A 13,079-nucleotide genomic window follows, 5' to 3' on the forward strand; every position below is an offset into this window, starting at 1 on the left:
CTCTCCGACGACTAAAAAAAGACTGGGCCTTCCAGTCGGTGTTGCACTGTCTTCCTTGTGTCATGCCAAGCAATTATTGTCACAGATATTTCTGTACCGAGCCCATCCCAAAATACCAGAAGAAGAAAAAAGAAGGGACTGAGTGATTGTCGCTCCCCTTTGTTCCGAGAGACTAAACAGGTTACAGAAATAACACAGAGCACAGTCAACCTTTGCACAGTGTTTAATATCACTGTTTGTTTTCATGTGATCAATGCTCACATTTCAGCAGAATTTCATGTCCTAAAAACAAAAAAGAATAAAAAGAATGCACACAGAATTTCAGAAGTGCTTGGAAAATCATGATGTTTAATAAAAGTAGCAGTAGATGGTGTAAAAGCACTCAAACACGTGTCAAAGTTTCCTATAAAAGCTGTTAAGGAAGCAAAGAATGTAAAAAAAATCCTCTTTTGATTGGTATATCTGTTATAGAGCACAATAATACTGGGTGACTGTCATCCGTGTTAATGTTTAAGAATTTTAAACCAGCTTCCTTGTGTAGTTTAATCTACAACAACCAGTTCAATCTCAACAACAACCTCACTTCCTTTACATGTAAAATTTTAATGAGCAGTGTAAATGCCTTATACAGAAAAGTGTGTCGTTAGCTCGGTGGAGAAGGAGTCACACAACAGCATTAAAATACTGTATTGAAAATTCACATTTATACAGTACTTGAATAAATTAGTTTCATTTTACCACTGCAACAGGCATTTTAGACTTAAATGCATGTTTCTTCCTGTTAAAATTGAGTTTTTCCTTCCCACTGTCGCCAAGTGCTTGCTAATAGAGGCTGTCTTATTGTTGGGTTTTCTCTCTATTGTTGTTACAGAATAAAGCACCTTTAGTTTGTGCTAAATACTTAACTTGAATTTCATTTAATTAGAATTTGCTGACATGTTGAATCCTACTGACTTGTACTGTTCTTCTGCGTTTTACTGTTTCTAGTCATAGTAATTATAAATGATCCCTTAATTAAGCCTCAAAGATCAAAAACCCAGAGAAGGTAGTGTCATCATCCTCATCAGCAAATAGCCCATTAAATGTCTCTCCTCCAACCACCTGCAACCACACCTTGTCCCCGACCCCCAGATTCAGCACGGCTCCCCCTGCTGCCTGGTCCTCGCTGCCCTGGTAGTTGTCAGTGGTGTGGATGATTTTTGCACCGTTCTTCACGAGGGCCACTTTCACATTTCTGGAAAATACAGTGATGTGGTACGTGAAGAAGTAAGCACCTGCCGCGGAGCAAGTGAATCTCCCTGTTTGTGGATCGTAATGATTCTGCTCATTGTAAATAATCTTGTCAAACCGGATCGGTGCATTAGCTGCTGGGAGTTTAGTTTGAGTAGTGAGTCCTACGGAGAAAGCGCTTTTGGAAATAACAAATTCATCTCCCTTTTCACCTCTATCGCCCTTTTCACCTCGAGCTCCTCTATCCCCACGATAACCAATGTTTCCTTTGTTACCTGGAAAACCCATGTCCCCTTTGGGACCTGGCCTGCCAGGTGGTCCCAATGGCCCTGGAATGCCTCTGTCACCTCGGAGGCCAGTTTCCCCCTTTTCACCCTGTGGTCCGGGTGGCCCTAAATGTCCTTCAGGTCCTGGGGGCCCAGGCAGCCCAAGCTCTCCTTTATTTCCTTTGAGGCCAATAGGCCCTTGCACTCCCTGCGGCCCCATTTTCCCAGGAAGGCCCCTATCTCCATTATCTCCTCTTTTCCCCTTGAGCCCTGCTGGAGCAGTTGCACCTGTAAATAATAAGCGCACAATAAACCTTCCTTGAACTGTAGATATGGTGTTTACAGTGCAGTAACATATTGCAAGTTACATACAGTGCAAACATTTTGATAAATTGCATTAATAAATGACAGTGGTTGTGACTCCATTTGCAGATAAATACACATATAGGTGCGCGCAGTGTATTGTAAAGACACATACCAGGTTCCCCTTTGTCTCCCTTGTGCCCATGATTGCCTGCTAGCCCAGTAGGTCCAAGTTCACCTTTCCAAGAATGATTGATGAATTATAATGTTATTATAAACTGTGAAGGTGGCACCTAAAACATGTAAAAATAAATAAATAAATAAAGTTTCTCTTGTAAACTTACCTCGATCACCTTTGTCACCTCGGAGTCCGTCGCGGCCATCTCTGCCAGGCATGCCATTGTGCCCGGGATCACCTGGTATTCCAGGATATCCACAGACACAGCCTTTACTTTGGGTTTCTTGCTGTGCAACACATCTGAATGCCAAGACAAGAAGCAGTAAAGCAATCCTAAACCTTGTCTTCAACATTTTACCAGTCTAATGAAATCAATTTCCCACAACAAATAAGCCTGAAGTCTCAATCTAGTGCATAGCTAGCCTTGTTGCAGCATGTTTAACTTAAAAGCTGGCATGCACAATGAAAGAAGAGAAGATATCAGCTACAGAAAACACACAAGCTGAGAGACAGTTTCAGACGAGAGTGACCTTAGACCTCTCAAAGCCATTGGTCTCTGTGTTGTTTTTGGTTTACTCATTGAGCCTGCCACACTGGTCACACATCACCTCTTTTAGATTCTTCTCCAGTCTGGCCAAGGCTAATAATAAGCTTACACTCAAAGAGTCCTTGAGGGCTAGACATGCAGAAGGCCACATAGTTGACATGAAGTGCCTGTATAGTGAAGCAAACAAGATATTAACCTTAACCAAATAATTACATATTGAGAATATATGCTGCCACACCAGAAGATACCAAGTTTTTATTGAGCAATTAAATAAATGGTACTGTAAATGGACTGTAGACTAGCTGTTAATAGCAAACTAAAATGTCAGTTAAAGCATGTATTTCGCATATGTGCCATTTAACAGCCAAACAGATGCAAGCAAGTGACCCCATTAACTGGATCACTGAAATAAACGTGATCTTTTGTAGTCTAAACATTACAAACCAGGACACTGCAAAAAGGCGTCACTATAATTGTATTTTGTTAAGTATCAAAATGGATCAAAATATGAAGGTTACACACACTTTGAAGTAGTTCTAGTCTTTGTTCTTACAATGGTAAGATCATCTATTAAAGGGCGTTACAGGAGCAGGGAGGGATTTAATATCTGACTGAAGTCTACTCAGCAAGGCAAAGGTTTGCTGGCACACAGGCTTGAATCAGAAACAAGCAGCCTAATCATTATGCTGCGCAGCATATGCTTTATTAGATTGTGTACAGTGAGCAGAGAAGAGAGGGATGGGCACGAGGGAGGAGCTGGAACATAAAACCAAGATAAGGGGGGAAAGAAAAATCCACCCAACACCCTGAGTACACAGCAGTTGCTCAACTTTTGCTTTATAAAAACTGACACAAATACCTCTTATCATACTGTACTTTATTTTTTTTAATAATTCTTCTTACAGGCTTCCAGATATAAATATATTTTAAAAATATAATACACATAAAAGGGCACATTCAAGCAGTGTAATCAACTGGCATCAGAGATGAAAACTCCACTGTCGTACATGTTGGCTACTGCACATTTACTTGCTTGTTGCGCACAAAAGAGACACAGTACAATATGTAATCTAACAAACAAATAACAAGGGCATGGCTCAGAATGAATGACTCTCATTTATAATTTGAGGCCAGTATATCAGGACCCAGTCTTTGTAGTCCCATAACCAGGCACCACGTGAGGTTGATTTGGTTACAGAGGATACTGCAACAAGTCTTCAGACAAGATAGCAGAGACATCGTCAGTCATTAAGTTCCATTAGGTTTAAGGCTAAATAATTACAGGGTAACAGTAACCATCCTAAAACAAGCAAAGAAATGTAAATGAGTGTGTCGATAATTAAAAATGCATAGCATACAGCATGCTCTAACAGTGGCTTACAGTACTTCCGTAAATATATGTACAACTCTGATAACTTTGACATTGTATAGAGATTTTAATCAAACACTTTGCAAGACTAAACCGATGCTGAAACACTGAGTTCCACGTAAAGTAAACATCTGGACCTGAAAAGTAACCAAATGGAGTTAAGAGTGATAGTTAGGAAACAGCACATGAGAACCTGGGAGAGAGGAAGGGAAGGAGAGTCCAAAGAAGGAGAGCTACAGCATCTGACATCATTTTTTTCAAAGTGTGAATAAAACACTGTCTGGCAAAAGCAGCACTTTCAGGGAAACTGAGGTTAACGTGGCAGGTGCTACGAAGCTTAGGAATGTTTTTGGGGCTACAATATTTGCGGTGTTAGGAGAGAGTAAGGTCTGGAAGCAGAACAGCAAGGGTAGTAATGGGTCTACATGATCTGACGGTGCATGCCATAGCCTGTCATACCAGACTGGGAAGCCCCACGGTTGCTGCCCATTTGGAGGCCAATTAAACTCTGTCCTTGGCGTAGCTGCTCTTCGGTGAATTCTCTTCGGTACCCCTGGGCTTTCCTGAATAGAAACAGCAATATGGTTACAGGATTAGCTGTGTAGTTGTGAAGAAATTGAATTCTTTTTGTTTTGTTTCGCTGCTTATCCACCTGTGGAACCAGTCTCTATCTCCTCTGTATTGACCGTCGTCTTTGGTGACAGCCAAACTCCCCAGAGCCATTAAGGTCCTTTGGACTGCTGCCATGTCTTTTCCTGTAGCCGGATTGTAAACATTTTGTAAATCATCTGGTGACTATTAAATAGAGTAAACATGACTGCATCAGAAGATAGAGTTTACCCTCCCAGAGATCTACAGTTTGAAAGACGTCAGTGGTTGTGACTCCATAAGCTTCTGCGGCTTGCAGGAACTGGGAGATCTTCTCCATTTGTTTAAAGGCCATCTGAGACTCTGGGATCTTTTTGATGGGTTCCTTCCCCCTCGGATAAAGGCTGTTGATAAGTCTACAGAGAATCTGGGACAAAGGAGGTCAGGAATCTGTATGGACTGTCATCAACCAACATGCTGACCATACCATACTAATGACTCATGGTTCTTAAAGGAATAACTCACCCAAAGACATTGTCATTTGACACGCCTAATCTAATATGGACATTTTTGCTCTGTGTTGTGGGCTTATCTTCCCTTTCCAATTTGTACTTTAGTAACAGAATTTCAAGAAGAAGTGTGGTCTCTGGAGAGGAAGCAACCCCCCTGTTCCCCCCAAACCCACTGCACTTAGTAATAAAGCTGAGAGCGTCTTCTAATTCACAAAAAGTCTGAGTCACTTTGCTGTGAACGTGCAATGGCCTCTGATTGCATTGCACTCTTATCTCTAGAGTTAATTATTGGTGCATAAATTGATGTATCTGCGTCATATGATTCTTTTCTCTGAGTGGTTTTTTTTAGCATTAGAGTCAGCTAAAGGGCATGGCAAAAGACAGCACAGTGAAGGGTGCACTGGTAATCATCTTCACTGTGAAGATAGAGGAGTTTTTAAATCAGAGGCTTACAGAGATCAGTATAGCAATAATAGTTGGCAATTTTGCTATCAGTGACTTATCAATAACACAAAACACAAGTATTCTTTTAACAACCTAATTGCAACTCAGCCAATAGTACATAAAGAAATTCTAATAAAAAGAGAATATTAATATATTTATACTTTATATTTTTTAATATATAAAAAATATAAAAACTTTTTTTTAGACTTTTGCCAACCTTGGGCTCTTTAAATTTCACAGAGCTATCCTAAATTATTTAAGGTTAGCTTCTATTTTAAGCAGAAAACTAAGCTGCAGACACTCACTGTTCCATCCATCAGCCATTTCTGGAAGTTCTGCTTTCCCGGCTGTGGTTTCTCCAGGTTTCCTCCACACTGTGCAATTATCCAATCGACCAACCTTTGCTCCAGGTCAGGATCATACTTCTGCTCAATCTTCTCCTGCACCTCTCGACTCAGTCCGTAACTGGGCCCTCTGTTTGCCATTGTGGGTCTCCCAGGAATCTAGTATAGATTTTCTATGCAGTGTGCAATTGGCCTGAAGAGAACAAACGATTTCATCATCAATCATTACACCAGTGCAATCTTCTTATGTTATATTTAATGTTACCATTTTGTCTGATCTAAATCAATTTTCCATATTGGCTACAATATTCTTTTAAATAAAATAAAATGTTAATGAGTAAATAAAAGCCATATCAGCCACACGTCTAGCTTCCCATCCATCGGTTCACCCAGAGACATCTTCGGAGCCTCTTGCACAGAATGGGTGTGGTCCTCTCACTGCCGCCCAGAACAGGGACAAGCCCTCTTATTGCTATGGCAACGATGAATCCCGTTTCCGGCACACCGAGCTCAAAGATGCGCTGTACTTGATGTCCGTTCAAGTATAACCTCCGCGCAGGCAACACGACGCAAATTAAATAATCAAATGTATTTTCACGAAAAGTTTATATCCTTTTTTTTTTTTTCATTTTTAAAAGGGAGCTTCCAACAATATACAGAAGTTCACGTTGCGCTATTTTTAGCTGCAATAGAGTTTAATTTAATTACGTCAGTCCTCTTTTACGCATAAGCGTTTTGGGAATACATCACCTGCCGTTCACTGCATCGCTCACACAGTGCGCAGTAAACTTAAATGTAATGCATGAAAAATAAAGTCCCGTTACCTGATAACACCATGCCACATTGCTACGCATTCTGCAGCTTGTTAAAACAGAAAGGGAGCCGTCCAAAGCTCACATGGCAGCCGTGACGCCGCATTGTTTGCATATATGCATTATATGCTGCAAAAGTCATGCACTCACAGCGTTTTTATCGAGGGGTGAAAAGCAATGATACACTTACTACTGAGGACAGCAGGGAGAAAGGTCAGATTCGTCCCGTATCCGATGCGTTAATTCCGCTGAGCTAAAGCTGAGCTGAGGATGCTGAAGTGCTGAAGCATCCGTGCTGATGGGACGAGGCTGGACCTCACTTTGTCCGGGAGGAGCGAGCCACTGGTTTTATATGGCAGCTCCCCCGGGAGGTGTCCCCAGAGTCACTCTCAGCACAGACTGCGACGTGACTGCGCTCCCGGATAGTGGTCACTGTAGTGCACGCTCAGCTCATTCGGCATTGAACGGATCCTCGTCAAAGCAGAGGCACATGATGGTGTCACATCAAATCTTTGAACTACCGCCTGCGACTTTAAGGCAGTAGTGGATGGAGATCATAGCAAACAAGATAATCCTCTTTTATTTCATCATAGCTGATCAGTTGGCAGCTACACTGACTTGCTCAACAACAGTTGTCTATGTTGTTTTCTTTAAAGTGCTGGTCTACCTCCTGGGTTTCTGCACAGTGCAGACACTGTTTGATTTCAGCAGTGGGAACCATTCATTATAGCTAATTGAATTTTAGTTTTATCTTGGATGAGCACCGTGGTTCAAATTGGACAGTGTACTTTTTTACTTGATCTAGCTACACTGTAACATACCTAAAATATGGGACACTTCTATCCAAGCAGGAGCAACACAGTAAATGTAATTTATTAATGCAGTCACAAGCTGACATCTGAGTTTAGTTTAGGCATGCCGGATGACTGGATACCCAGCTCAGCCATAAGTTAAAGGTCACTGCTGCAGTTATGTGGACCTGAGAGTTCCCAAGTGGTTGGTTTCACCCCATTGAGCATAGAGCACCCAGTGGCCAGTTACATGTTAATAATCAACAGCTCAGCGGCTCCTTTCAGCAGGCCAGAGTTATGTAACACAAATGTTGTGCAAATACAAAGAAACCAAAAACTCTTGGTTTCTGCTCACACTGACAATTTACATTGTACAAGTATCACTATATTCTTAACCCTACTTAGTAATGGTGCTGATATATGTTCGGGTGTGACTTTTTGTATTTTTCCCAGTTAGACAAATATAGATAAAAATCTTGTCTGACTCTGAAATGCACCTAAACATCAGCTTTCAGTTGCTCTTTGTCGCCACATAATTGCTTGTGTCATCTGTGTGTGCACTTTCAGAGACTTGAGACCTGCACTCTAGTGTGCAAAGGTTTTATTAGCCAAAACGGGTGAAAAGTGATTAAAAAGGCACAGGAAAACTGTGTTTCTAAGTAAAGATGGAGGAGGGGAAGAGACAGCCAAACAGTAAGAACAACGGCAGAGACAGCAGCAATGGCAGACCTAAGAACGGCTTACCAAACGTAACACTTGATACAATAACCTGGAGCACATACAAATGCAACCTGAAGATACAAGGGAACATCTAGCAGGAGGGCTCCCTTACAATATAGTTTTCAATTTTCCGACATGTTGACATGATGAAGTACGGGGTGAAAAACATAGATGGATAAAAGGTCATATTTGGCGGCGCAACATGCCTTTGTTTGGTAAGATCCTTGAGGGGTGACTTCCCAGTTAACAAAGTCATTATCTTTTAATCTTAGGAACATCTCCGGCTCACTTCCCTATTCCTTACTCAGACCATAGTGGTCAGCTTGTCGATGAGATCGTCAATGGTGTAGACCATAAGCTTGATGTCGTCCTTGTCAGACATGCGGTGCTGGCCGTGTCGTCGGAGGATGACGTCCACGTCGGAGCTGAGGACGCGCTCTGCAACCTGCATGGAGATGTGCCAGGGGACGTCCTCGTCTTTGAGCCCATGAATGAGCCGCACGGGGCAGGTGATGGGGATGGGACTCTGGAGAACACAGTGATTTTCTGCCTCACGCAAAAAGTCCATGCTAAACTTGTAAACACCCTCCTCCGTGTGTTTGGTGGGTATAGTCCACTCCCCCTTGGCCTCAAACTCCTTGCGTGTCTGCATTTGAACACAGAGATATCACACTTAGATGAGAAAATACTTGAAACAAAAAAGAATTACACATGTTATTGTATTTTATATTCTCACCTCAAGCGGAAGAGAGTTGAACGCTGTGACAAGATGATCAGCGGCAGTGGAGATGCCCACTAGCGCAGCTGTCTTCTCTGGTCTGGCAATGGCTGCCAGCAGCATGAGCCAACCACCTATACTGGAACCAACCAGTATCTACAAGATGGCAAAAACACCACAAATTAAATATAGCTCAACTGATAATTGGAAAAAAAACTAAACAAAACCCCCAAAACAAAAAAAAAAAACAAAAAACTTGGATACCTCACTTCAAACATTTTTTAGGAAACCACACACTAATGCAGTAGAACGGTTGAAAACAAAAGCAGTGGTATAAATGCGGTAACAGTGCCATCTTCTGATGAAATGGTGGAAAAGGAACACTGGAGGTGGAATTTAGAAAGATTTTACATCTCTGTTATTGATTTGCTCATGAACCCCTTTTAGTTACTGCAAATAACAATTTTAAATTCACCCATTTAAGGTTCACTAAACATGCCCCCAGCCCTATTTTGCCTTTACTTCTTAGCTTTGGATTCACTGTGCAGAATAACGTTAAGTGCTGAGTTTGACACTAGAAGGCTATTTTCAGATTCATCTGCTGAAGAGGGAGATTTTCTCCGTGTCCACCTTCAACAACGGCAGAATTTCAGGACATTACAAGTAGCTGTGGCTACAGCCAGCTATGGCTGAGTATGCAGCTCACACGTAAATGTGGAGATTTGAAGCCTCCAGCACACAAACTCTAGGGAAGGGTTTTCAATGCAGCAGCAGAAATGCCATGCTCAGCAACTGACCTTATGAATATTTTTGTAAATTTATAAGATCAGAATTTTTCAGTAGAGGACAATAAGATATTCTTTAGGTTTTAAATTGGGGAAGATTTTGCATGTCATGTACATGTGTCAACTTATTTTAGGTATTTTGTATGCGTTTTATCAGTCTACAGTCATGTGAAAAAAATATAAAGCTTTAACTGGACTCTCTGAAGTCCTGTACTGCTTAATTTTATCCTCTTGCGGAGCCACGCACTGTTCCCCATCACTTCTGCTATGTTTCTGTTGCTCTCTGACCTGCGATCAGTTTCTGTATCATACCGTCTCAAGCTTTATTTTAAGGATCATTGTTAATCAGACATAAACCCAGCACTGTCAGTGAAAGATCCCACAACTTCCCAGCCTAAAATGAGACTCATCCTTATTTAAAAAAACATTTACAGGATTGTGCACCGTCAATGGAGTCAGTGGGTCAAATTTCCAACACATATGTAGCTCAACACTATCCTTACTTAGCAGGCTGGGTCTCCTGTAACTCCCTCCTCTTCCCCAAAACGTAGTTTAAGCTGCAGGAGACTCATCATGAATGTGCATGTGCATAAGTATAGAAGTGGGACATCATGACGATACTACCACAATACTTCACTCACGATATGACAGTATTTGTCTATTTAATATTTTTTGCAATATGCTGAGTACTAGAATAACAATCACCTCCCTTTATCAATATTTGTTTTATCCAACAAGATAAAATGACCTTTATTTATTTACTTATTTATTTTATTTTTGCAGCAAAATGAGATTGGCAAGCATACCTGCATTTTTTGGTAAAACCTACTATAAATGTTGCCATAAGACAGAGTGAGTCTGGTAATTACCAACTTCAAATACACTTGTGATGTACACATGTGATGATGCATTACTTATCTGTAGGTTATTAAAAACAACATATAGGTGCAATTTAACAAATTGAAGAAATGATTGAAGCTCTATTGCTGGGTCCTGCATTTGGGTCCTTCTTTTCAAGGTTTCACATATGCATGCATGCAAACCTTTTAAGTTTTGTTTGTCTGATGTTACTGGTCTAATGAAAACCTTTGAGGATTATTCTCAGGAACCTGATAACTGAAACAAATCCTAAAGCAGGGCCAATGACCAAGCCTGCCATTCAAAATTTAAATAACTTGACTGATTACTTACCTCCTCTAACTAGCAATGGAATTAGCCTAGGAAATATTTACCTGTGGCCCCTCTGCTAACTCATCCAACACAAAAAGGACATCTTTTTTCCAGGTACCAATAGTTCCTTCTGATAGCACACCTTCTGAGGCTCCATGTCCTGTGTAATCAAACCTGGAAAACAACAAACAGCACAAAGTGGGTGAATATCTGAAGCTAAAACGATGGCAAGTCATACAAGGCTACAGACAAGTTTATGTGGACCTGACAAGCCTCTTATTGTTCAGAACTTGAGCCACTTGTTTAACCAGGAACTTCAGACTTTACACGATGAAAGGTGGCGGTATTTTTAGGATAATTAAATTATTCATTAATTCATTCCTCTGTGCTTTAACAGACAACTATTGTACATTACCTTTCTTATTCATTTTTCTTTCCATCATATAACTAACTCACTTTTTTCTTCCTGACATTTGTTCTGCTGTAACAAGTGAATTTCCCCAGTGTGGGATTAATTAAATCTATCAATTAATCTATATATCTTTCCATATAGCTATAATACTTTGGGTTTCAGTTTACTTACTAGATCTTGTTTTGGTTTCAGCTAATAAAAAAGATGCATCCCTGCAAAAAAGTCTCACTTACTGTATATTCAAAAGGTTTATAGAAAATGATATTGTGTGCAAACAAAAACACCTTATAGCAACAGCGTATTTTTAATACTCTCCCACATATAGAGGACTTTTCTTTTCTTTAACATTAACAAGAACATTAAAAGACAACATAGTTGTACTTATTGGTCACTTGATTCTTGTTTGCAGATAAAATTTCTCTATTTTTAATTCTATATCAGTTGGATGATGCCCCCCCCCCAATTTATTTATTTCATTTGTGCTTCTTGCAGTCCTATAGCTCACTTTGGATTGACTGTGTTTAGCTTTATTTTTTTAAACTTGATTTAATGCCATGCTCAGTATCGGGCTTCTCTCTCAGAGTAATATGTTTGGATAACTTACCTGAGGCATGAGTGTCCCAGTGACCTACAGAACTCTTCCAGCGCCTCAGCTTTCTGTCCATTCATGTTGGAGCCATAACCTGGGAGGAAAACCACACCTGGGCTCTTTCCCTTCACTCTTCTGTAGGCCAGCTTTGGGAGATCTGGTCGTGAAGCATACTGAACCGAAGATTTGTGCCTCCTGGGTTCTGTTTCACAGAGCATTAGTTTTGTTATTTATTGACATTGAATATTATTTATTGATACTGAATTTGTCACATTAATGACTCCCTGTACAGAATTTTCGCTCAGTTTGGCGAACTTTGCTGGACACATGTCATGCCCCGCGTAGGATAAAGCTCATCTCGATGCAAGAGCATGGGCGTTTCTTTCACATCGCTGGGATTTACTCAAGCGAGGGTAATTAGCTTCCTAAGCATTTTAGAAATGCTACAAAATTTGACCAAAAATGGCGCAAAAGCATTCCGAGCGTTAACATTTCGCCGTTCATGTCCGAAAAATCTTTAGGACGACGCAGTCTGTGCGAGCCACACCCCCTCCGACGTGTTTAAATACCTCTGTAAGGCACACGAGCGTTACCAAATGTTCCTGCCATAAGAGGACACCTCAACAAACCTTCCAGACGCTTTGAAGACAGAGCTGCGAGCCCCCCATTGCTTAAAATCTGTGAAAGTCCTCTGCGGCAAGACCTCAGCGCGACGGCTGCCATACTGCTCCGAGACCACTGAGAAAACATCGCGAGAGTTGGAGCCGCGAGTCTCGTTTCAAGCCGCACAACAGTTGTAGTTCAAAGTAGATGTACATTGCGTCCTGCACTACATTCCTTTACTTCAGTGGAAATATACTGCCTTAGCAGTAAAGGCCACGCATTTAAACGTGCACTAAATGTATAATGAAGAAAAAAAGTGTAGAGATTTACACATTTGGGTGGTTGGGGGTACCTCAAAAGGCTATTAAAGTGGAGTACTTGGGGAAAATGTCGTCACCTCCACCAGTGCAGTAACGCTTCTTTATTTATCTTGGCAATCACGAAAAAATATCTTTAATCTGAAGTTTGTTATTATTTCTCTAAAACAAGCATACTGTAACCAGAAGCCCTTTTTGGTCACTCTTTAATTCTTAAGTGCATTCACTGAACTGACAGCAACACTCAGACTTAGTAATACTAGCTCAACAACGCATTTTGTTAAAAAAAAAAAAAAAAGACTAGATAGATAATAATAATAATCAGTGTGCAGATTATCACACCTGTAGTGCACACATGTATTCAACTTAATAACTACAGAA

At 40.8% G+C, this 13,079-nt stretch overlaps 3 protein-coding genes across 3 annotated transcripts; all 3 read right to left on the minus strand.

Moving 5' to 3' along the window:
• Window positions 1–328: 328 nt before the first annotated feature.
• On the minus strand, window positions 329–2,519 carry c1qtnf9 (C1q and TNF related 9). The gene is made up of 3 exons (XM_005471854.3): window positions 2,144–2,519; window positions 1,975–2,037; window positions 329–1,784 (listed from the first exon to the last, which is right to left on the minus strand). Exons 1-3 carry the CDS (start codon window positions 2,328–2,330, stop codon window positions 1,015–1,017), a joined length of 1,020 nt encoding a protein of 339 aa, XP_005471911.1. The 5' UTR covers window positions 2,331–2,519; the 3' UTR covers window positions 329–1,014.
• An 867-nt stretch (window positions 2,520–3,386) lies between these two features.
• Window positions 3,387–7,111, minus strand: tagln3b (transgelin 3b). The gene is made up of 5 exons (XM_003443610.5): window positions 6,784–7,111; window positions 5,743–5,974; window positions 4,734–4,908; window positions 4,546–4,648; window positions 3,387–4,456 (listed from the first exon to the last, which is right to left on the minus strand). The coding sequence occupies exons 2-5, from the start codon at window positions 5,920–5,922 to the stop codon at window positions 4,315–4,317; spliced, it is 600 nt and encodes a 199-aa protein (XP_003443658.1). The 5' UTR covers window positions 5,923–5,974; window positions 6,784–7,111; the 3' UTR covers window positions 3,387–4,314.
• Window positions 7,112–7,968: 857 nt separating this feature from the next.
• Window positions 7,969–12,565, minus strand: abhd10b (abhydrolase domain containing 10, depalmitoylase b). The gene is made up of 5 exons (XM_003443611.5): window positions 12,408–12,565; window positions 11,794–11,980; window positions 10,840–10,951; window positions 8,841–8,978; window positions 7,969–8,750 (listed from the first exon to the last, which is right to left on the minus strand). The coding sequence occupies exons 1-5, from the start codon at window positions 12,526–12,528 to the stop codon at window positions 8,409–8,411; spliced, it is 900 nt and encodes a 299-aa protein (XP_003443659.2). The 5' UTR covers window positions 12,529–12,565; the 3' UTR covers window positions 7,969–8,408.
• Window positions 12,566–13,079: the final 514 nt, after the last annotated feature.

This window comes from Oreochromis niloticus, linkage group LG9 (genome assembly GCF_001858045.2).
Source record: "Oreochromis niloticus isolate F11D_XX linkage group LG9, O_niloticus_UMD_NMBU, whole genome shotgun sequence".
NCBI lineage: Eukaryota > Metazoa > Chordata > Actinopteri > Cichliformes > Cichlidae > Oreochromis > Oreochromis niloticus.